This window comes from Myxocyprinus asiaticus, chromosome 29 (assembly GCF_019703515.2).
Source record: "Myxocyprinus asiaticus isolate MX2 ecotype Aquarium Trade chromosome 29, UBuf_Myxa_2, whole genome shotgun sequence".
Classification (NCBI taxonomy): Eukaryota; Metazoa; Chordata; class Actinopteri; order Cypriniformes; family Catostomidae; genus Myxocyprinus; species Myxocyprinus asiaticus.
The window spans coordinates 17,949,018-17,975,599 of NC_059372.1; the positions used below are offsets into that span (position 1 = coordinate 17,949,018).

Sequence of the window (26,582 nt, forward strand, 5' to 3'; positions counted from 1 at the left end):
ATGGGCATGCCAGCATCAGAAATGGACCTTGGAGCAGTGTAAGAAGGTCGCCTGGTTGATGAGTCCCGTTTTCTTTTACATAATGTAGATGGTACCAGGATGCACTGTGGGAAGACGACAAGCCGGTGGAGGGAGTGTGATGCTCTGGGTAATGCTATGCTGGGAAAACCCTGGGTCCGGCCATTCGTGTGGATGTCAATTTGACATGTGCCATCTACCTAAACATCATTGCAGACCAAGTACACCCCTTCATGGCAATGGTATTCCCTGATGGCAGTGGTCTCTTTCAGCAGGATAATACGTCCTGTCACACAGCACACATTGTTCGGGAATGGTTTGAGGAACATGATGAAGAGTTCAAGGTGTTGCCCTGGCCTCCAAATTCCCAGATCTCAATCCAATCGAGCATCTGTGGGATGTGATGGACCAACAAGTCCGATTTATGGCGGCTCCACCTCACAACTTACAGGACTTGAAGGATCTGGTGCTAATGTCTTGGAGCCAGATACCACAGGACACTTTCAGGGGTCTTGTATAGTCCATGCCTCGGTGGGTCGATGCTGTTTTGGCAGTACGTGAAGACCAACAGCATATCAGGTAGGTGGTCATAATGTTTTTTCTCATCTGTTTAGTTACATATCTGAAGTGGTTACAAGAAGCAACCTTTGACAGAAGTAAAAAAAAACATGTGGATGGCAAAAGACAATAAAGGTTGAAACTGTCAATGTGACGTCTCTATTGTAATTCCTCCAAGAGCACCCCGGGCTGTGAGCACAGCCAGTGTGCAGTGAACCTCCTGGGGCAGGAAGGGCTAACAACCCTTGCATTGATCCGAGGAGACACTCAGCCCTCTAACCTGCTGAGTGCTCAGTTCAGGAGAACAATAGAGTTCAGCACACATCAATACAGCAGCAGCCTACTGAAAGCATGCTGTTTAGCAAAGCCCACTGATGAGGTTGAAGCACCCGAATCCCGGCAAAACCTGGGGAGACACTTTCAACATCTATATAAAACCCCTTTCCCTCATCTGTGCAGCCAGAAATAGAAGCACTGGCCAGCCTGTTGAATCTGCTCTAGCTTTTTAACATCTTACCACTGTTTAAATGGATAGTTCACCCAAAAAGAAAAATTTCTGTCATCATTTACTCACCACCATTTTGTTCCAAACCCATATGAGGTGGAATAACAGCCTCGGTCACTATTCACCTTCACTGCATGTTGTTCCATGCAATGAAAATGAATGGTGACTGAGGCTAACAATGCGCCTAATATCTCCTTTTGTGTTCCATGAAAGGAAGTCATACGAGTTTGGATCAAGCAATGGATTTGTGAGTGAATGATGACTGAATTTTCATTTTTGGCTGAATTACCCCTATAAGTGTACTGTCCGTAGGTCTCACCCACCTCTCCAATGAAAAGAGATGGAGATTGGGATGGAAGAGTCTTTCTGGGCAGGAATGCACAGCTTGTCCCATAAGACACTAAATGATGTACAAGTGCATTTATTACAGCAGCCCCTATAAATCTGAGCTTTGCCTGAACTCCGGGGAGAGGTTAATGGATTACAAAGGGATGCGGTATCGAACCTTTCGAGAAGTTTATACACCACATCAATACGTGCAAGGCTATTGATCATTTAGACCTTGACAGACAAATTAAATTCATAAACTTGATAATGCACTGGAATATTTGTATTGCTTACTATAGTGGAATGGGGCTTTTTTTTTTTTACATTTTTTATTTTAAACAGTGCTGTTTTAGGACCAAGGTCTATTGACTGAAATTCACTTGAGTCCACTGAAAATGCCAAGATGAGTGCTGATCTAATGTGAAATTCAGAGCAAGATGAAGTCTGTTGAAAGTAAATTTTACACATTTCAGTTTACGTTGGTAAAAAAAAAATTCTATTACCCATGAAAATTACAAAGCGAAATGCACAACCTGGTCTCATAGAATCATGTTACTTACCTACGAGTGGCTCGATGTATGTATCGAGGCAGATTCCTGGTGAAATAAAACACTAGAGGTGCTAAAACCACAATGACTTTTCTTCCCTCCCACACAAATCATATGTAAAAAGAGGATAATGTCAGTTTATAAACACCTAATTTTCACCATATTCTTCTTATGACATCAAAACACTTCTACTATAGCGCATGACTTGTCAGGCAATACATTTAAACGGTTACATTACATAGCCAACTACATTTACAAATCTTGTTCAAACATGATCAAATTACTTGGTTGCTGAAATGAAACAGCACTGCATTTGCAATATAAAGAGCAGTGTCATAGAAGCATCACAAAATGACGTGGGTTGCTTCAGCAATTGTTTTATTTTTTTTATTTTTTATCTCACATTTGTTTTTATGACAATATCTGACAATATCTGTCGGGTAGGGAGGTAGGTTTTTCAGGAAAATATCTCAGCTCTGTACATCCATACAATGCAAGTAAATGGTGGCCAGAACTTTGAGGGTCCAAAAGAGCATATAAATTGCAGCATAAAAGGAATCCATATGACTCCAGAGGTTCAACGTTTGAGTGTTAAAATAAATGTGGGTGAGAAACAGATCAATATTTAAGTCCTTTTTTACTATAAATTCTCCTCCCTGCCCAGTAGGTGGCAATATGCACAAAGTATTTTGGGTGAACTCCCTTTAACTTTAAAAACTTAATCTCTTAACTCGCTTTTAGCGCCACACAGTGGACATTTCACCTCGGACCTGCCATGATGCATGTAATGAACCACAATTTATCACTTTGCAAAAATATCTCCACCATCACTAAATTTCCGTGTGATCAGGCTGGACATACTTTATTTGCATTCAAGTGTATTCTGAAAATCTGTTATGAGCTTTTTGTCTTTACTGGAACAGGACAGTATAGAGGTGACTGGAACGACAGGGAGTATAGAAGGTGAGTGGGATTGGGTTATGACCTCGAGCCGGATTCCACCTCTCCAATTAATTAATCAATATTAACACACTGTTCAATGCCTTGTGTTCTTACAGTATATGTTGTGTTTAAGTTCTACTGTATTTTGTGTAACGATAAAATCATGATAGAAAAAGCAGCATGGCCCTCTGCGCTCTGTGTGTTACATCGGTTCCTTATCAAATAAAAAATAAAAAAATGAACTGATGAAACTTGTGTTAAATCAAATTTATTACAATTATTTACAATCATCTCTTCATACCAGAATTTCTCTGTGACAAATACCAGCAGGGTGTCATTGAGAATATCAACATACACTATATGGCCAAAAGTTTGTGGACACCATATATGCTTGATGAACATTTGATTTTAAAACCTTAGGCATCAATTTCCCCCTTTGCTGTAATAACAGCTTTCACTCTTTTGGGAAGGCTTTCCACTATGCTGTATGTAGTAACATGGCTGCAGGGATTTGCTCTCATTCAGACACAAGTCTATCAGTGAGGTCAGGAACTGATGTTGGTCGATGGGGCCTGACTTACAGCTGCTGTTCCAGTTCACCCCAAAAGTGATCAGTGGGGTTCAGGTCTGGGCTTTGTGCAGGCCAGTCAATTTCTTCCACGCCAGACACAGTAAACCATTTCTTTATGGACCTCACTTTGTTCACAGGGGCATTGTCATGCTGGAACAGAAAAGGGCTATCCCCAAACAGTTGCCACAAATTTGGAAGCACACAAAGCCCAAGCCATTACATAAAGAAACATTAAGATTTTTCTTTACTGGATTTAATGGAGTAACCACATTTTTTAATTAGAAGGGGGTGTCTAAAAACTTTTGACCCAATGGTGTAGCTGCATACAGCAACACTGTGCAGTTCGTACAAACCATTTCAGACCTTACTTACACAAGCTTAATTGTAAAACTGAGCATACAGTCACACACTCACACACCCAGACATGAGAATGAATACTTAAAGCCCCAATGTGAGCTTGAAAACCCAGCTGTAGTATGTAGATTCCTAACAAAACTTTGTCATAAAAACGTGGTTGGAGACAGGCAGAATGTAATCTCAAAAGAGACACAGGCACTGAATCTGTGGTTTATCTCATGATTAATTCAGTAGCCCTAACCACCATCACAGCAGCTTTACAATGATTATCGCTATCATGTTGTTGTTTGAAGGCCTCTGTTGTCACACTACCAGAATCAACCAGCGTGACAGGAACTCCAGAATGTGGTTTTAAGCAAAAATGGGCACATGCACTCACACTCATACTAAAGCTGTGTCTCATTCTGAAGCCAATGTTCTTAATTCCTCTCACATTTTTCGGTAACTTTCAGTAACTTGATGTCATTTCTGTGACACCAATATGATGTGATGAACTTTCGAGATCAAACTTCACCGATTCCATTAATGTAATAGATCACTCAAAAATGAAAATTTAGTCAGTTTACTCACCCTCATGTCATTTTGTTCTTTTTCCATACAGTGACAGTTAATACAGTAGTAACCATGGCTGTTGTGCTTGATAAAATGACAAAAACATGCACAGAAAAAGCACCATAATAGGTGTCCTTGTGAGTCTTCTGAAGCCATATGGTAGATTTGTTGGAGGAACAGACCACAATTTACATCATTATTCACTAATAATCTTCCTCTCCAATGAGCTTTTAACCAGAGAACCACAACTGTGTCATTGAGTCAGTGAGTTTAACTTAAGAACTTAATTCGTCCATTTCTTAAATCGTTCATTTACATTTTAAACGTTTACGAATCTGGCTGATCCGGTTCTTGAGTTCAGCTCACAGACTCAATGATAAGCTATCATATGGCTTCAAAAGACATAAGCCATATACAGACATGGTCACCATTAACCATCTTTGTATGGAAAAAAGCTGCATTTTTTGTTCTATGGAAAAAATAACAGCATATGGGTTTGGAGCGACATCAGGGTGAGTAAATGATGACAGAATTTTCATTTTTGGGTGAAATAACCCTTTAATGTTCACTTCGCATTTGGATTTTTAGCTTTTCAAATCAAAGCCAAAGTTTTAGCAAAAAAACAACAACAAAAAAAACCCTTGTTAGTATCTACTATTCTTGTGGAGGTTAGTGTAAAATCACCTCTATTCTAGGAGGTAAGGAGACAAACACACATAGCCAGAGATGCTGAGCTCTTTCATTGTGCCGTTGCATGGCAAACGCCGCCAATTCACCTGCCTGTGCCGTAATCCGGTTACTCTGAAGGTCATTTGTTAAAAGTGAAAATGTCACAATGGATCTGATACTCTAGTTCTCACTCCAGGATCTTTTTTTCTTGTCAGCTGGCGAGTGAGTAATTTCATTAGTTAAATATTCATACGTTACTCTCCATTTGCATCACGGGGATTTTTTTTTTCATCCTTTTTTTTTTTAATCCTCTCAGGACTTTCTGAGAGAAAAGCCCCCAAAGAAAAAAGCACAACTGTCAGCATCTTCGCTGAAGCATCCATTGTTTTATACAGTTTAATTACAAAACCCCAGCACCGTTTCATGTTAAGATTATTCACTGCAGGAGACCTATATAATTTGGACTGGAGGGTTTGTCGTGTAATATAATACAATATAACAAGCTTTCAGTATTAGATTTCCGATTTTTGCCTCCTTGACATTTCAAGCTGCATGAACTAATACATCTGTTATTTGTCGATCATTTGATTATTAACATACTTCATAAACCAAATCAGCAGCCCTGCTGGAGACTGGAGAAATACAACCAAGACAGACACATTTCACTTGGCTCTGCTTTTTCTTTTTTTTTTCTTTTTTACATTTCCCTCTGTCTTTCTCTCACAATTATAGAAATTCTCACTACCACTGAGACGCAAAGCATTATCACTTTAATCATAAATCACAAGGCCTCATTGTTACACAAACAGACTGATTGCTTCAACACTCTGTGTACTACAGTATAGATACATCATGTCAAATGTGATTCTTTGAGGGATAGTTTCTAGTTAAATTCTGTTGTCATTTACCCTCATTTTGTTCCAAACCCGTATGACTTTTTTCTTCTGTGGAACAGCTAACAAAATGTTAGCTTCAGTCACCACTCACTTTTATTGCATTTTTTTCCCCACACAACAACATCTCCTTTTGTATTACATGGAGAAAAGAAACAGGTTTGGAATGACATGAGGTTGAGAAAATGATGAACATTTTTATTTCTGGGTGAACTATCCCTTTAACTGCAACTGATCATCTTTGCTTTGATTCTAAGCTTTATATTACAATTACAGTATATTGCCTTTTATAGAGCATCGAACACTACAGTTTCTGTCTGAGGAAATAGCTAGCATTTAGGGGAACTGTCTGGTTTCCAGTTGATTGCAAAATAAAAATTATGTTCATAATTCTTTCATCGTCTTTTAGAAAATGTGTTAATTTGAATGTGCTTGTTCAGGCATGCAGAATGTTTGTGCCACTCCAGGTTGCACGTTGGAAACTGTGCATGTTGAAAAGTCAAGTAAGTCGAGTCAATGGGTACAGAAGTGCAATGAATGGGACATAATCCATCTCACCTGCTTATTCTTTTATAGTTTAAATTACTGCAACAAGGGTGAGCTGTGAGAAGTTAAAGAGCTAGTTCACCCAAAAATGAAAATTCTGTCATCATTTACAGATGGTTCCAAAAACCCATATGACTTCCTTTCTTCTGTGGAACAATGAAGATGTTAGGAAGAATGTTAGCCTCAGTCACCATTTACTTTCATTGTATGAAAAAAAACATTATCTCTAACATTCTGCCTAACATCTCTTTCTGTGTTCCACAGAAGAAAGTCATTCTGGTTTGGAACGACATAAGGGAGAGTAAATAATGACACCCATTTTTAGTGAACTATCTCTTTAAATTAACTCTATGTAAAAAAAATAAAATAAAAATGAGTAACAAATGGATGGATAAGTCCAGTCTCGGATGTTCTCTCTAATCGACCTCACTCTCGTTACTTGCCCCTTCTGGACGCCGCAGCTTCTCCACCTGTTCATTAATTTGTCCATCTCCTCCTCTCCTGTCCTCTGTCTGCACGCTCAGGTGTTCTTCTTCATCTGCATGGGTCACGTCATCCTCCTCCTCTACTTCCTCCTCCTCATCATCTTTGTTCTCCTCCTCTCCCTGCACTTCCATGCGGACCTGGTCTTTCAGGTCTAGAGGAAGCATGGACCCCAGGCCCACATCTCCGTTCAGGCAAAGCGAGCCAGACGGGGTGGCCTGGGAGCTGTTGCCCTCTTTAACAGGGGAGGAGTTGGCCGACTCGTTGCTGACGGGCGAGATGTCACTGCTGCTGTTGGTGTGGTTGGCAGAGGGCGAGTTGGACAATGATCCTGGTTTAAGAGGGATCTGCCAGGATGGGATTTTGGGGATTGAGGGCGAAGCGGGGAACTGTCTCCTGGGAACGTGAGAAGAGAAAGGACGTGAATGAAAATTACAAGCAGTTCTTCAAAAAAATCTTGCACAACCGAGTGCACATTGTGCCTCAGGCTTGATTCTGACAATATATTCAAGAGAGGGTCTAGTTATTGTACTCTGCAAGCACAAGCAGATTTGTCTGTCTTTAAAGAAATAGTTCACCCAGAAATGAAAATTCTGTCATCATTTAATTACCCTCATGTTGTTTCAAACCTGTATGACTTGCGTCTGTGGAACACAAAAGAAGATGTGTAAGAGGCAGAACGTTAGTCTCAGTCACTATTCACTTTCACTGTATGGAAAAAGGTGCAATCAAAGTCAATGGTGAGTGAGGCTGTCAGACCCTAACATCTCCTTTTCTGGTAAAAAGGTAAATAGAACAGATAGATAGAACAGACAGACGGATAGATAGAAAAGACAAACAGACAGACAGAAATATGATAGGACAGACAGACAGACAGATAGATGATAGAATAGACAGGCAGACAGACAGACAAACAGATACAGTACGTAGATATATAGAACAGATAGACAGATAGATAGAACAGACAGAAAGAAAGATGACAGAACAGACAGACAGATAGATGATAGAACAGACAGACAGATGATAGAACAGACAGACCGATAGATAGAAAAGACAAACAGACAGACAGAAAGATAATAGAACAGACAGACAGACAGACAGATGATAGAACAGACAGACAGACAGATAGAACAGACAGATAGATGATCGGACAGACTGACAGACAGAAAAATAGACAGAACAGATAAATAGAACAGACAGATACAATAGGTATATATATATATATATAACAGATAGACAGAAAAGAGAGACAGAAAGACAGATTGATAGAACAGACAGATAGACATATAGATAGACAGACAGACAGACAGATAGATGATAGAACAGACAGACAGACAGACAGATGATAGAAAAGACAGATAGATGATCGGACAGACTGACAGACAGAAAAATAGACAGAACAGATAAATAGAACAGACAGATACAATAGGTATATATATATATATAGAACAGATAGACAGAAAAGAGAGACAGAAAGACAGATTGATAGAACAGACAGATAGACATATAGATAGACAGACAGACAGACAGATAGATGATAGAACAGACAGACAGACAGACAAAAAGATAAATAGGACAGATAGATAGAGCAGACAGACAGATCGATAGAACAGAAAGACAGACAGACGACAGAACAGATAGACAGACAGAACAGATAGACAGGCAGATAGAACAGACAGAAAGATGATAGAACAGACAGACAGATATATGATAGAACAGACAGACAGATAGATAAAACAGACAGAAAGACATACAGACAGACAGATGATAGGACAGACAAACAGATAGAAGATAGAACAGACAGACAGATAGATAGATGATAGAACAGACATACAGACAGATAAATACAGTTGTGCTCAAAAGTTTGCATACCCTGGCAGAAATTGTGAAATTTTAGCATTGATTTTGAAAATATGACTAATCATGCAAAACAAAACTGTCTTTTATTTAAGGATAGTGATCATATGAAGCCATTTATCACCACATAGTTGTTTGGCTCCTTATTAAATCATAATGATAACAGAAATCACCCAAATGGCCCTGATCAAAAGTTTACATACCCTTGAATGTTTGGCCTTGTTACAGACACACAAGGTGACACACACAGGTTTCAATGGCAATTAAAGTTTAATTTCACACACCTGTGGCTTTTTAAATTGCAATTAGTGCCTGTGTATAAACAGTTGTGGCAGCGGGGGCGTGGTCGAGCGCCCGTCCGGAGAGAGAGAAAGTGGTAAGGGCGCTTACACCTGAGCTAAATTATGTCTAACACCTCTCTCTAATTCCAGTGAGCTTGGGGAAAGCGGCATATAAACAGCCACGCCACCGCCAGAACAGAGAGAGAGAGCGAGACAGAACACAAGCTAGGTGTGTCTGCTGCTAAAAATGGAAAGACTGTCTCACTGTGTGGCCGTGATTATTTGAGTTTGTTTGTGCGGTGTGGCCGTGGAGCCCGTGTTTTTGTTTGAATAAAACGAACCTGTTGGAGAAAACCTGTGTTCCGGGCCCTCCTTCTTTTGAACTGTCTCACACTGGTGCCGAAACCCGGGATCAAAGTACGCCCCATGGAGTCCTCCCAGGTAGCCGAGGTCCTCCAGTCCCTCGCCAGCCTGCATCAATCCAACCAGCAATCCCTGCTTGAGCTATGCCAAGACAAGGAACATTGGTTTTTCGAGATCCTGCGAGCTCAGGCAGAGGACCGGCTCGTGATCCGGAGCCTTCTCGCCCAGGAGAGAGAGCAAGCGGTGACCCCGGACCACCGCAGCCAACTGCCTCCCCCCACACTCCTGAAGATGGGCGTGGAGGATGATGCCGAGGCCTTCCTCGATTTATTTGAGAGGACCGTTGAGATCTGGGGCTGGCCGCGTGAACAGTGGGCGGCCAGACTCCCCCACTACTGTCTGGGGAAGCCCAGCTTGCGGCCCAACAGTTGCCGGCGGCTGATCTCCTGACCTATGATGATCTAAAAAAGTCTATCCTGCAGTGGGTGGGTCGTAGCTTGGAACAGTATCGCCAACTGTTCCGGACCTTGAAGCTGGGGAAGACCGACCAACCGCCCGTTTGCCTTTTCCCAATGGCTTCGAGACGCGTGCCAGAAATGGCTGCTGACGGGGAATCGTGACGTCGGGGGAGTGATCGACCAGGTGGTACTGGAACAGCTGATTCATCGTCTGCCGCAGGGGACAGCGGAGTGGATCCAGTGCCACCACCCGGCGTCACTGGAGGAAGCCGTCCAGCTTGCGGAGGACCACTTGGTGGCATACCTGAGGGCGGAAGTGCCCTCCTCTCTCTCTCCTTCTCTTCAACCTCCCTCTGTGTGTTCCCCCCATCCCTCTCACTCTGCTCTTTCCCCAGAGCCTGTTCCTGCCCCACAGAGGTGGGGAGCTCCGCCACCAAGGCCAGTTCCTCGCCTGAGGTGGGGACACCGTCGCTACCTCTACAGTGCCTCGTTGCTCTCCCCCTCAGGTGGAAGTGCCCGCTGACGCAGGTGCGGGCGTGGCGTCTGGGCCGGTCTGCTGGGGTCCAGGGCACTTCCGGGATCAATGCCCGGTGAATTGCATTGATGGACACAGGTTGTAATCAAACCACGGTCCACCATTGCTTGGTTCAACGTGAGGCATTGGGCACCGCTACAAAGGTGAGGGTAAGGTGTGTGCATGGGGATATTCACAAATACCCTATGGTGACCCTGGTGATTACATTTCGGGGAACAAAACATAGATTGGAGGCCGCGGTTAGTTCCCGCCTCACCCATCCGCTGATTTTGGGGACTGGTTGGCCTGAATTCAGAAACGTATTAAAGGGAATATGCACGGATGGGTCCTGCACGAAAGTGTGGAGATGTGAAGTGTGCGATGCCCTGGTGGGGGAGGCGGAGCCAGGGCCGTCTTCGTCAGCTCCACGTCAAGATGACTTAAGGGGGAGAGGCTGCCGCCCCTCCCATCCTCAGGGGATTTCCCGAAGGGTATTTCCCTCTGGAGCAGTCATGAGACGAGACCCTCAAGTACGCCTTTGACCAAGTGAGAGTAATTGATGGTCAACCACTCCGGCCGAGTGTCGCACTTTCATATCCCTATTTTACGATTATAAATGAGCGGTTGTATAGAGTGACGCAGGACACTCAAACAAAAGAAGATACAACCCAGCTCTTAATACTGCGAGCCGCCGGGAAATGCTATTCCAGGCGGCTCACTGTAATCCGATGGTGGGACACCTAGGGGAAAGGAAGACACTGAACCGCTTAATAGCCCATTTTTATTGGCCGGGCATTGGCGGCGATGTCCGCAGGTGGTGTGCACCATGCAGTGAATGTCAGCTGGTGAATCCACCGGCCACCCCAAAAGCGCCATTGCGCCCCCTTCCATTGATTGAGGTCCCCTTCAAAAGAATTGCCATGGACCTCGTCGGGCCAGTAGAGCAGTCAGCCTGCAGACATCGCTTTGTATTAGTCCTGGTGGATTATGCAATGCAATATCCGGAAGCAGTGCCTCTGCGCAGTATCTCAGCACGCAGTGTTGTGGAGGCACTCTTCAAGATAATCTCCCGGGTGGGGATTCCGAAAGAAATCCTCACCGACCAGGGCACAACTTTTATGTCACGGGCACTATGTAAGCTTTACGAATTATTGGTCATAAAGGCGATACGCACTAGTGTCTACCACCCATAGACAGACGGCCTGGTGGAGCGTTTTAATAAAACCCTTAAGAACACGATTCGTAAGTTTGTGCACGAGGATTCTAGGAATTGGGATAAATGGCTCAACCCCCTGTTATTTGCAGTACAAGAGGTCCCGCAAGCTGGGTTTTCCCCGTTCAAGCTGCTGTATGGGCGGTGCCCACGCGGGGTGATTGACGTCATCCGCGAAGCTTGGGAGGAGGGACCTTCAGATAGCAAGAATGAAATTCAGTACGTTCTTGATCTTAGAGAAAAACTCCACACCTTGGGACAACTAACACAGGAGAATTTGCTCCAAGCTCAAGAACGACAGAGCCGACTGTATAACGGGATGCTCGGCTGCGGGAATTCGCACCGGGAGATAAGGTACTTGTATTACTACCCACATCGAGCTCCAAATTACTCGCCAAGTGGCAAGGACCCTTTGAGGTCACACGATGAGTGGGGGATCTCGATTATGAGGTAAAGCAAACCGACAGAGGGGGCGCACATCAAATATCTCACCTCAACCTCCTGAAATTGTGGAGGGAGGCGGTGCCCGTGATGTTGGCTATGGTAGTTCCGGAGAGGGCGGGGCTCGGGCCGGAGGTGAATATAAAACCTAATCATAACACCCTGGTCACTTGCGGAGACCACCTCTCACCGTATCAGCTTGCAGGGGTTGCCAAGTTGCAACAAGAATTTGCAGACGTGTTCTCCCCTCTACCGGGTCGTACGAACCTCATCCAGCACCACATCGAGACCGAACCGGGAGTGGTGGTACGTAGCCATCCCTATTGCTTGCCCGAACATAAAAAGAAAATATTTCAGGAAGAATTGGATGCGATGCTTGATATGGGGGTAATAGAGGAATCCCACAGCGATTGGTCCAGAACGGTTGTTCTAGTGCCTAAAAGTGACAGGTCTGTACGGTTCTGTGTGGAATATAGGAAAGTCAACGCAGTGTCTAAATTTGATGCGTACCCGATGTCCCGCATTGAGTTGCTCGATTTGTTAGATACTGCTCGATTTTATTCGACATTGGATTTGACAAATTGTTATTGGCAGATCCCCTTGACACCAATTTCCCGCGAAAAAACAGCCTTCTCCACGTTATTTGGATTGCACCAATTTGTGACGCTTCCGTTTGGTTTGTTTGGGGCCCCGGTTACCTTTCAGCGTCTCATGGACCGAATCCTCAGACCGCATTGAGCTTACGCCGCTGCCTATCTAGATGACATTAACATTTACAGTAATGATTGGCAGTGGCACATGCAGCATCTGAGGGCGGTCCTGAGATCGCTGTGGCGGGCAGGACTCACAGCAAACCCCAAGAAGTGCGCGATTGGGCGGGTGGAGGTACGGTATCTGGGGTTCCACTTGGGTCATGGGCAGGTGCGTCCCCAAATTGACGACCTGCGACCTGCCCATGACCCAAGACCAAAAAGGGGGTGAGACAATTCCTGGAGCTTGCTGGCTATTATAGGAGGTTTGTGCCTAATTATTTGGATGTCACCAGCCTGCTGACTGATCTCACTAAAAAGGGGGCTCCAGACCCAGTCCAGTGGACGGAGCAGTGCCAACAGGTGTTCATGCAAATTAAAGCCACACTTTGCGGGTGGGCGCTTTTGCATGCACCTAATTTCTCTCTCCCTTTCCTATTACAGACGGACACTTCAGACAGAGGACTGGGGGGCCGTACTCTCGCAGGTGGTGGGGGGGGAGTGCCTGGTGCTGTACATCAGCCGCAAGCTCTCCTTGAGGGAGACTAAGGCCATCAAGGCACTGGCCATCAAGTGTGCGGTCCTCACCCTCTGCTACTACTTGCATGAAGGATACCAACGCGCAGATCACCCGTTGGTATCTGGCTCTCCAGCCCTTTAAATTCAAGGTGGTCCACAGACCGGGGGCACAGATGGCTGTCGCCGACTTCCTTTCCAGAAATAAAGGAAATAAAGGAAATAAAGGGGGGGGGGGGGGTTAGAGTGGTAGACAGGCCGGATGATTCCCAGGCCTGAGTCGGGCGGTGGAGATATGTTGCAGCGGGGACGTGGTCGAGCACCCGTCTGGAGAGAGAGAAAGCGGTAAGGGCGCTTACACCTGAGCTAAATTATGTCTAACACCTGTCTCTAATTCCAGTGAGCTTGGGGAGAGCGTCATATAAACAGCCACGCCACCGCCAGAAGAGAGAGAGAGTGAGACAGAACACAAGCTGTGTGTGTCTGCTGCTAAAAGTGGAAAGACTGTCTCACTGTGTGGCCATGAGGCCTGATTATTATTTGAGCTTGTTTGTGCAGTGTGGCCATGGAGCCCGTGTTTTTGTTTGAATAAAACGAACCTGTTGGAGAAGACCTGTGTTCTGGGCCCTCCTTCCGTTGAACTGTCTCACAATAGTCAATGAGTTTGTTAGCTCTCACGTGGATGCACTGAGCAGGCTAGATACTGAGCCATGGGGAGCAGAAAAGAACTGTCAAAAGACCTGCGTAAAAAGGTAATGGAACTTTATAAAGATGGAAAAGGATATAAAAAGCTTATTAAGAAGTGGAAAATTCGGGGATCTCTTGATACCAAGCCAAGGTCAGGTAGACCAAGAAAGATTTCAGCTACAACTGCCAGAAGAATTGTTCAGGATACAAAGAAAAACCCACAGGTAACCTCAGGAGAAATACAGGCTACTCCGGAAAAAGACGGTGTGGTTGTTTCAAGGAGCACAATACGACAATACTTGAACAAAAATGAGCTGCATGGTCGAGTTGCCAGAAAGAAGCCTTTACTGCGCCAATGCCACAAAAAAGCCTGGTTACAATATGCCCGACAACACCTTGATACGCCTCACAGCTTCTGGCACACTGTAATTTGGAGGGACGAGACCAAAATAGAGCTTTATGGTCACAACCATTAGCGATATGTTTGGAGAGGGGTCAACAAGGCCTATAGTGAAAAGAATACCATCCCCACTGTGAAGCATGGTGGTGGCTCACTGATGTTTTGGGGTGTGTGAGCTCTAAAGGCACGGGGAATCTTGTGAAAACTGATGGCAAGATGAATGCAGCATGCTATCAGAAAATACTGGCAGACAATTTGCATTCTTCTGCACAAAATCTGCGCATGGGACGCTCTTGGACTTTCCAGCACGACAATGACCCTAAGCACAAGGCCAAGTTGACCCCCCAGTGGTTACAGCAGAAAAAGGTGAAGGTTCTGGAGTGACCTTAATATCACGAGCCACTCTGGGGAGATCTCAAACGTGCGGTTCATGCAAGATGACCAAAGACTTTGCATGACCTGGAGGCATTTTGCCAAGATGAATGGGCAGCTATACCACCTGCAAGAATTTGGGGCCTCATAGACAACTATTACAAAAGACTGCACGCTGTCATTGATGCTAAAGGGGGCAATACACAGTATTAAGAACTAAGGGTATGCAGACTTTTGAACAGGGGTCATTTCATTTTTTTCATTGTAACCATGTTTTGTTTTATGATTGTGCCATTCTGTTATAACCTACAGTTGAATAAGAATCCCATAGTAATAAAAGAAATGTGTTTTGCCTGCTCACTCATGTTTTCCTTAAAAATGGTACATATATTACCAATTCTCCAAGGGTATGCAAACTTTTGAGCACAACTGTAGAATGAACAGAAAGACAGACAGACAGACAGATGATAGGACAGACAGACAGACAGACAGGCAGATAGATAGACAGATAGATGATAGAACAGACATACAAATAGATGATAGAACAGACAGACAGATAGATAGAATAGACAGAAAGACAGACAGACAGATGATAGGACAGACAGATAGACACACAGACAGATAGAGAGACGACAGAACGGACAGACAGATAAATGATAGAACAGACAGACAGAAAGATGATAGAACAGACAGACAGAATGATGATAGAACAGACAGACAGACAGATGGAACACAGACAGACAGACAGACAGACAGACAGATAGATGATAGAACAGATAGACAGACAGACAGACAGACAGACAGACAGATAGATAGATAGATAGATAGATAGATAGATAGATAGATAGACAGATGGATGGTTGACTGCAAACTCTTCTTCCCTGATGTTTTGTTGACATGTTGTCAAGAATAAACAGATTTTATAGGAGAACAAATTTCACAATCATAACTACAGTTGGGGAGAAGCATAAAATCTTGTAAACGACACAACTAGTTTGTGATTAATTGTGTAAAGTCTACACAGAAGAAGACCATTACTAACATCTTTTCTTTTCATCTTTACGTATGTGCAGGATGATGAGCTTCAGTCCTGCCATGTGTGCTTAGCTTATGGAAGTACAAGAGAGAGACATTATCCCAATATGTATGCCACACCTGGCATTTTCTTAAAAACAAAAGTATGTATTCACAACAAAGGTAAAGTTACTTTGAAAAAGACTTAAACTTTTTAATGCCATGCTTGTTCATTTGAATATATGCAGAGCAGATGGAAAACTTGTTTGTTGTTTTGTTTTTATGGCATAGATTTTCTTCTGCTCTAAAAACATCTTGAGAAGGACATCAAGTCAAAATATTCAGACAATGGAAGAAAAAGGTAATTACAGTTTAAAGCATTTAATGAGAACGAAAGACCAGACAAATCAAAAGCTTTTATCTGTGTGAATTTCAGATGTATGCGTTTACTTAGATCTTAATTTGCATGATACATACAGTACATAATCAAGTAAACATTAATGAAAGTAAGAGAAGATCCATCTTGAGGCATCGAGGGAACCTGTTGAATGCATCAGGCCTCATTAACCAGTAATGAGCCGGTTCCAGCTACATGCCCCAGTGAGGAGAACGATATGATGGATACCGATCAAACCATTTCAGACACATTTATCTGCTGAACAGTCCCGAGGCATACAAATATTGGCTGACTTGAGTGAGAAACAAGAATTTCGATACAACGTGCATTTTGAAACAGCTACTAAAAGTCTTTTTCAGGCTGTTACACTTCAAGTACACACATTTTATTAATTTTGAGAACAATTTAGTGCAGGAAACCAAATATTTTCTGAGTATTTCAGTATGATGTTCCGTGTGCAATGGCGGAAGAATGCAGACATTCAAAAACTGTTAACAGAACGATTGTAATGAAAATTATTTGTTTCCAGATAAAAATAAAATAAAATAATGGAATCTATTCTGAGTAATAAACAGTTCTTGCTTCCCAATAGTAGACAGCAATATTTAATTTGACGCAAACAAAGACAAGGCTGTGCGAGACAGTGTTAGAAATTAGGTGCAAGGTCACATCTAACTTTGAATTTTTTTTTTTTTTTTTTTTTTTTTTGTACACTAGAAATTAGTGGAACATATTAAACAATTACACAACAATTCAACTTGAATGAATGTTGAACAAACTGTACCTCCCTACATCCCTCATTGCCTCATTTTATTTGTGTCAAATCAAATTTGGCACCTATTCTTGAACAAAGTATGTTGTTAGAGCTTTGCTATTAGAAACACTGCATGTGAGATCAATGTTACCTGCTGAGAAGAAGCCCCTTCAAAGACACAATCTCAGCCTTGAGCTCACTGATGCACTGAGACTCCAGCATGCGATTGGTTGAAGATGAGGCCTAAAGAGACAAAAATGTAAAAAAACATTTCAAATTACTTTTATCCTTCACTCTAACTGCCTTTAAAGGTAAAAATCTGCTCAAGAGTGTGGAAAGGCTATTTGATGTCAGGCCTGATTTACCAATACTGTATATTAGCATGCAGCATGTTCAAAAATGTGATGTCTTCGGTGATCTGTTGGAAGTGTGACTTTTTTATAATTTAATTTGTTGGAGTTATTACACTAATTAACTACTTCAAACTGCATTCAAACTGCCAAGATAACAACCTACTGTCATTGAGTCAATGAAAGACTTCAAATTCATTTTATCAAACCACAACTACACCGAAGAGTCCCAACTATCTCTCCACTCAGAAGGTCGGGATCTTTCAGAAAAGGCTAAGGGAATTAATCATACCATTTTTACATATTTTTCCATACTGCAGGCTGCTGATTTGAGCAGGACAGAGGTGTTTGATAAGAGGCCTGTGGCACAACAATGGCAGTATTCATCAAGTCAGAGAGGTTTTTATTAAAAGAAGCCTTATCACCAACTGCTTGCCACGAGATGAATTGTTGAAGGGAGTGATCGCCAATTGAAGTGGCCAGCAAACATTTGAATAGCAAATGACTTCAAGAAAAAAAAAGGTAAAAATATCCATCCATCATTTTTTCTTTCCAAATAGACACATGGCTGGTGATGTCAATTTTTAAAAAGAAAGAAATCCTCTGGACTCTACATTTACAGTACCACAGAAAACCGCACTAGTAAATATTCACTGTATTTTCACACAACAATGCACTCTTTGTCCACTGTGCCTTTGTGTATGAAGCATTTGTACACTTCGGTGTTGCATTACTTTTAAAGCATTAATGGAACAAATACATTGTTTTTGTGAGAACTATTACATATGTTAGATCAACTATCTACCATTACAGTAACCTAGCATGAAAATGAAATAGTTTTAAATACATCAAATGTCTGCATCCCCTACCCTACTTAAAATTGTGATTTGGCCTGTCCTACCTTAAAGGTCTTGAACTTCCTAGAGGTATAGTATTTATATTAAAAACAGTGGACTACTTCTTATTCATTTTCTCAATATTTACACAAATTTCAGTGTTGACTGCTCTTCAAGCTCCTTTGAGCCTTTTACCCAAGTTATTGAAAGAATAAATGATCAAAAAATATAAATGTATCAATAACTACAACCAACATATGGTCCCAAGCCAGCTAGCCACTACAGAGTGTTAGGCTGATTTGGGCAAAATATCCAACCCTTTTACCCATTCTAGCACAGATTATTATTATTATTTTTTTAAATACATTTTGTATATTTAATTTGGATATGTATTAAATGTTTATTGCTAGAAAATAAAATAGCAAAATCACACAAATCAAACTTTAAAAGGCTTACATTTACACACATTTTGGTAACAGGGTTGCTAAAATGGCAAACCTGATATAAAATAAATAGAAAACAAAACAGCTCATATAATATATAGTTTCAGGATCTATTTTGTACCCTATTTGTGGAAAGTGCTTTGGTGGCAATCATAAAGTTAGAGACTCCATTTTGGTTCCCCAACCGAATGAGGGAAGCTGGCAATTTAACAGATTAATCCAGGCTCTTAAGCCCTGTTCAGAGGCATAATAACGCTCCTGTACAGCTACACTGAGTCACAGCGGTACCTGACTCTTTGAACCGTCCACAAACAAACAGCCCTCAACCAACCCTATAATCCCACATCCAGTTCTTCTGCCCCTCTTAAGGGGGAAAAGGAGACCAGGAAGAGGAAGTGGTAAGGGGCTGGGGGAAAATAAAAATAAAAGTATAATTAAGAACATGTGAGTCACAAGGGGCAGCTAGTTAGAAAGCAGAGACCCCCTATCTAGAGAGGGATAAATTGGACTTTTTCACATGTAATTAAATCTAAAGTAAATTAATTGAATCACATCTGAAAAGGATCAGACTCATTTACAGTGAGGGGTGGGGAAGGATAGAGAGCCGTGGCAGGGGTTTCTTCTGCTCTCTGCTCCTAAAGCCCTCCAATAAGTGTGGCGTTTTCGGAGAGGGCACATCTGATCCAAGCTGAGCGCATTATGCCTGGTGAAGACACCCTTATTACAGGCCTCAACTCATTATGGCCATCTTAATCCCACACTCCCCATGGCACCAATTTTACCTTTGTTACAGAAAAAAAAAAATTAATTGCTTCAGAGGCTTACATTTTAACAGAGCACAAAGCACCTTCCAGCCACTGGTGTTTGAAGTTCAGGTAGTTGTTTTGTGAATCGAACACACACACACACACACAACATAATTTCGCTAAAAAGTTGCGCCACTTTACATGTTATTTCAGCCTAAAAACCTTAATCACTCTCAATTCAATTTACAATGACCCACTTTACTTGCACTTAAGAAAATGGTTTATTCCAGGGTTTTGCAGAAAGCGGCATTACGAAACATCATGTAAACGTGAACGCTGTTTTCATTACTCCACTTTTACATCAATTAATAGAAACCAGTTTTACACACCTAGGTTTTTCCTGAATAATTCTGTGGCTTATGTGAACATGTAAATGCATAATTTGCATTCTTGCAGGTTTTTGAAGAGTGCACATGTGCGTGGAACAGACCAGATAATGTCATGGGATAAAGGGCTACATCATATCATCAAGTCAACACAGCAGAAAGTATTCAACATTTCTGGGGGTACAGTGGGAAAAGGGGAAAAACTGGGGAAATCCCAGAGTATGGTGTAAGAGGTAAACCCCACTATTGTAGCGCGATTCCGCTGCAGGTGTGATGGAACGTTAAGGAAACAAGCACAGCAACATCTCCGGAATATATGGAAATGAATCAATGCAACAAAAAATTAAAACAGCGAAGTCGTCCTCAGATGCCATGTTTGTTATTTACATAAGTGTCACATGGAAATTATGTTGCTGTGGAGAAAGCTGCTTACTGACCGAGCTGCATGTATACCGGAGAAGGGAGAACGACTTTCTGTAGTCCATGTAAATGAACTCAATGCACTATCCGTGCTGTAATAGCGCTGTGCCGTATTTTCAGTGCAAACACGTCTTCTTTCGATATATCATCCTGCAAGATGTTTCTGTTACTTTAAATTATTTACATATATTTCGTCAGTGAATCGAATACTAAAAACAGACATCCTAAGCAAATAATTGAAATTTATTAAAAGCAATTTATGTTAAACATTATTTTTAAAAATCCTATAGTACATTGGGATTTAAGCACAGATCAACTTGCACACTAAATCAAAACTGTACAATGAAACTAACAAGACTTAAAGAACATAACTACTTAGTTGTTACAAAGTGTCTTATCTATAGGGCACTAACTGAGCAAGGATCACCACTGGTGGATCACCCCTAAAAAAAAGAAAAGAAAAGTGAATGACACCGCTGCTATCCACGAGCAGAATTCATTTAGTAAATTCCCCCCACAGTGTTCAGTGATGACTGTTTAATTGCTGCTAAAGGCCTTTCTCTGCATGTCTTTGACTACAGAATGTGAGCAGCCATCTAGTCAATGGGGTCAGTACAGTGTGATCAGAGTTCTTCACCTTCTTAAGTGTGAACAATGCTTCTCCATAGTCTATAGGGTAATTATTTAAGGAGATGGAGCATGCTGTACAAAGAGAGGTATACACACACACACACATGCCATAGTAGTACACCAGCAGTCAAACATGGAATGGATTAAAGTAAAAGTCTGCAGACCATTAACAACAGATAACATCTTAACAAGGCGAGTTAAGAAATGTCTGAATGCAAATGAATTCACTGCATCTATCTCTCTGATGCTATTTCCACTGTGTAATGCATGTATATTTATGGTGGAATCAGCTTGAAAATAAATCCCAAGGGAGTGTTTCCGGTGAAAACACTGGTACAATTTATTTGAGCCTGTTTATTCACTCTCCCAGTGGCAGGCCTTTCTGCGGTGGATAAAACCCCTGAAGAGCTCCTAATCTTCTGTGAGCAGCCACTAATAAAGACAGCTATCTCTGGATTCAAACGGCATGGCAATTCAACTCAACTGGTCTACTAGTAGAAGTGGAAGGTGTAGTAAAAAAATATTCGTTTATATACATGGAAGACGAGAAAGAGCATTCTGCCTGTGATACAATATGAAATGTTATTAAAGGAGAACATGGTGTTTTGCCTAAGAAATGAGAACTCTACGCTAATATAGTCAGGTTTAAGGGTAATATGTTGCTTACTGGCCCAAATCAAAATAACCCCCGTCAATTTGTGATGATATTCTGATCCCTAGATATGGCTTGAGTCCCTCCTTCAATGCAAGTCAATGGGATTTTTTCACCCAATTTATCCTTCATGCAAAAATGGTCAGAATGCTTAAAATGTAATCGCCCACGTGTCCTCAACAAAATTAGGTTTGAAAATTTGAGATTTCATTCATGTCTGTAGCACAAATATAATATTAATCCGTTCAATACTTAGGGTAAGGGGTTGTATGAGTAATTGTAATATACTTATGCTCTTATGACAAAAATGCTCTTAACAATTTATTAAGGCTGCGATTTAACAAGTTTATTTAATGCGATTAATTATACAAAAAAAGTATGCATTACAAATATTTACGTAATTATTCATGCCCACTGACGTGTATGTAAATTCCGTAACAAAAATACGGATTTTCCTACCATACGAGCAATTCAAGCTTGAAGTACATCTGTTTTTACGAGCTGCGTCAGTAGGTGGCAGTGCGCCTCAAGAAACCTCACAAACAGCGCAGCCACAGAATGAGAATCACTCACTTAGGAAGCGCAACAGGTGGACGAAGCACAACGGAATACAGGAATCTAATTCATTTAATTAAAACATTTTATCGATCGACAGCCCTGCAATATACTGACTATGGATACAAAAAGACAACCAAAGTACAGTAATTTTCATCACAAGAACTTTGGTATATTCAAAGACAAAGCAATACAATTCACACTTCAACAAAATATTCACTAATTCTAAACTGACTTCCTATTTCAGTTGACAAAGACTTTATCAGTCGACATTTGAATAACAGCTTATTGTGTGGAATAGAATAAGGAAATATATGGAAGTATGGAGCTCATTTATAGAGATGACAAAAGAAAAGGTTTTTGTGTGCAAACATTCACAGTTTGTGCAACTGGAAGAGAAACAGGCCAGCAAGACAGCACATACTACACTTGTGTGGTTTTGAAAGTATAAGACATGTTTACTTAGCAGCTGAAGAAACAGAAGTTGCCATGTGTTTTGGGTTAAATACACATTTCCGCATTAAAGGGTTTAATTGCCAAGCTTGGCGCATTCTGAGCGGAATGAGGAACCCCAAAAAGGCAGCTCTGAAAACCACATACTGAAAATGATACACAGCCAAAAGTCTAAACATGTGTCCTTAATCTCATACTCCGGACATGAATATAATTTCTGAATTTCCCATATGGCTCTAGACAAAAGGGCCCTGCATCTCTCAAAACAAAATTTAAGATCACCGCTAAGTACACTTTGTTTAATGGGTGTTTATATGTGAAGTATACTTTATATACACTGCAGCTTTCCAGCAAGGCACTCATGACAAATGAAGCCTGTGCTTTTTAATTCAATCTTTAATTTGATAAGAGAAAATTCCATATCTCCTTGAATTTGGGTGGCTGTTGCGAATGACGGCTCAAAGTGTTTTGAACAATAGATCGATGTGGCTGTATTTTTCTAGAAGAGGAAAAAACGAGGTGTGTCTTTTTTACAAGTGAGGTGAACCGGAGAGAGTGGCTACGTCTAAAACATAAGCTTGATAACTGTCAATGACTTCACACAGGTAGCATTTTTTGGTATGAAGTATAGGTTCCCTCACCTTTTGACCAATGAATTTCCAAGACCTTTCCAATCATTTGTGATTGCTGGATAAGGATTTTTAAACATAATTTTATAGAGATTACACTTAAAAAGAGCGATTTCTAGTTGAAAATGCTGTAAAACTGAGCATAACTAGAAAAAATGTCATGACTTTTCCATAATTTTTTATTTTTATTTTATTAATGTCACTAGTATGTTTCCATCTAAGTTGTGAATTTAATTTATTGCGACAAACCACAATATCGCAAAAACAATGCGTGAATAAAACTGTGTTTCCATCCTTAATGTGTTCAAAAGAAAAAAGTCTTCACTTCCCGAGAAACTGTAGCCACTGTAGCCACCATTAATTAAATGCTTGCGGTTTAGAGCACACGGACAAAACACTGTAAAGAACTTTGACTCATGTCTGGGAGGGACAGCGTGTCACACAGTTCTGGGATTACTATGTGTGTGTGTTCCGCCTTGTGCCATGTGGATATATAATATCTTTTTCAAAAGTGTCAATAAACCTGCTCTTCGGCACAATTCAAGTCTGTATTCGACTTATTTGCTTGGTAAACTCTATGCAGGCTTTGGATTTTCCAGACACCGTTATTTCAGAGTGACCAGAGCAACATTTCAGATGCGGTGCTTGGTCCGCTGGTTAGTCCAGTTATGAATGAGTTATTCAGTCAAAAATTCAATGTGTTTCCATCATAGTTTATGCAAATTTTTTCTTATCGAATTAAAAATGTATCCACCTCAAGTGAGCATATACGTTTTTGGAGATTGTATTCGCATCTTTGGTGTTTGCAAGTTTTTATGTGGTATCCCAAAATGCGCATACAAATACGTGGATGGAAATCCAGCCTGTTGTGAACCCTGAACATCATGTCTAATGCTCTACAAAAAATTAAATTGAGCTTTAGAGATAACCAAGCAAGATACAGTACATAGCTGCCTTTAAAAATCAACCAGATGAAGGCATCTTAGAAGACAGGATGTGACATAAACATTGGATTTGGAGGTGCCTTGCAGTCTTTTTACTTCCATATACTGCCTTTTGCCAAGTCCGTTTATCTATGGCAAACTTCAATATGGCAGTTTAAGGATACAGGGCGGAAAAACGTAGTGGTGAGTCTGCACTTCTGGCAGACTTCAGAAGAGTGAGAGATTCATATTTTCACTTCAATTTTTGCAGGGCCAGATGTGTTTGCATATGTTTTCCTACAGGATCCAGATGCTTCAGTAAAACACCCATGTGCGTAACAAGCTGTGGACATAAAACATGCCCTTGGTTGCTATTCCAAAGCGCTTTTTGGCGCCCCTTACAAGATGATTTATCACGGTATTGTAAGATACAAAGTGCATAGAGTTTCACATTTTGAAGAATGGCAATGTGTTTCTAGCAGGCAGCACATGCAAAATGCCTGCAAATTCCTTTAGATGCCTATTATTTTTTAAGTTATGTGCTTATAATCTGAAGTTTTTGAAGGCCTTATCATCATGAGGAACATTCTTCTGAGATAATGACACCATAATGCATTCATTAGCATTTGATAAAGCCAACAAAATCAGTGCTGCCATAATAGACAAACATAAAAGAAGAGAACTTCCTGTATCATAAACATTTCTTCTTTCAATCCTTATTGAACTGTATGTTTGTTTTCTCAAGCATGTGCATTCTTCTTTTTATTTTGCTGTTGACTATTACACTGCATCTTCACTAGAAATGTTCGATGTTGCATCATGATGATAGCAAAACAATATGACGTGGTTTATTACACATATCACAGCATTTTCAAGGATAATTGTGCCCTGCGTGGCACTGAAATCAAGTTGAATCCTCCCCTAAACAGATGAGGTTTTTAAGGTTAAGGTTTTAAATCAACAAAACCTACTTCCCTACCCAAAACCTTGAACCTAAACCTAATAGACAGTGTCATAAAAAGCAAATGTGACATAAAAAATGCAATTGCTGAAGCAACCACATAATTTTGCTGTCCTTCTATGACACTTTCAGTACCCCATGTCCTTTGCATAGCAAGTGCAATGCTCCATCAGTTGAGCTACCATGCAATTCGATCGTGCCCAAACAAGCTTGTAAATAAAGTTGGTTATGTAATGCAAAAGTTAAAATGTACCATCTTACAAGTTATGTGCTATAGTAAAAGTAATTTGATGTCATAAGACAGCATTGTGTGAGGAACAGGTCAAAAAGTAGGTGTTTATGAACCGATAATCTTCTGTTTTACCTGTGATTTGTGTGAAAGGGAATAAAAGTCATTGCTGTAGCGCCTCTAGTGTTATTTTACTAGGAAACTGCAGTGATACATACAACAAGTCATGCAAAAATGTTTTCTATGAGACCAGGTTGGCTTAGAGAGCAAACAATGCTATCAGACAATTCAACTTCTTACAAGCATCTAAAAACAACTGCACTGATTCAACAGTATCTCAGTAAGAAAATCTTTATGCCTGTAGTTGCTGATAGGGTGGGGGTTAAATGAGGTCCCAGCCCAGCTGAAAATAGCAGAAGGCAATGACAAGCAAAGGAGAGATCAGGACGGGATGGCAGAGTGAGTTCACATCCCGTCCCTAGATGGCTTGCTTAAGCGTACCGGAGATGGTCATACACTTTCTTTATGGAACTCCCATGACATGCCTTGTCTTGTCAATGCACATTTTTCTCTTCTGAACGGCATATGAGCTCTGTCACCACTAATATTCACATCAGGGTGAAGCATCAGTCTCAGTGCCAATGAAATATGCCCTGTGTTGTTTTAAACTCAAAGTGGCCTTGTTTTATAGAGGCTGTGCCCCTGAAACTGAGTGCTGCAAAGGGCCTCACAAAAATGCACACTGAGTCCTTTATTTAAACTTAGCAGATCAACACAACAAGTGTTGGCTATCATTCATGATATATCTGAGATGACACCACCGAATGGAATGCAACTATTTCTTGACAACTAAGTTCCTGTAGTATTTTTCTTTTTTTATGTTTCCTTTTCACATTTTGGCTACACCCTCTTAATGTACCAAAGTTGAGATTTCAGAGGCAATTCATGCATTTATTTTCTGTCAATTATGCTGTTTGATGGTGCTTATGTAATGCAAGTGCAATTTTGTTGTCTGATGATCATTATGTAACAAAGAAGATTGAAAGGAAAATTATTTTTATTTTTTTTGTCAGCTATCCTTGTCACATACACCATGATTCTAGAGGATTCCTATCTCATTCTATTCTTACACTTGATCTGTAATGTGAAAAATGACAAAAACTGAAGGAAAGATTGACTGTATGATCTGTTTCTTTGCAGTCACCTCTGTTGAATTGAGTTAAAATTTGACTTTGTCTCTCCATATGGTCATTTACTTCAATTACAACAGGACAGAACATCACCCCTAAAAATAAAAAACCTGTTATCATTTACTCACCATCAAGTAATTTGAAACCCATATGACTTTATTTTTTCACTGGAAAACAGAAGAAGATATTTCATA

General features: G+C 41.1%; 1 protein-coding gene across 1 annotated transcript in view; it reads right to left on the bottom strand.

Moving 5' to 3' along the window:
* Positions 1-3,150: 3,150 nt before the first annotated feature.
* The window catches only part of LOC127420139 (peroxisomal membrane protein PEX14-like), a 112,738-nt gene continuing 89,306 nt past the window's right edge, over positions 3,151-26,582 (bottom strand). Inside the window, exons 8-9 of the mRNA XM_051662184.1 lie at positions 17,137-17,228; positions 3,151-7,365 (exon numbers count right to left, since the gene is read on the bottom strand). Coding sequence (XP_051518144.1) covers positions 6,903-7,365; positions 17,137-17,228 — 555 coding nt within the window. The 3' untranslated portion in view covers positions 3,151-6,902. The remainder of the gene's footprint in view (positions 7,366-17,136; positions 17,229-26,582) is intronic.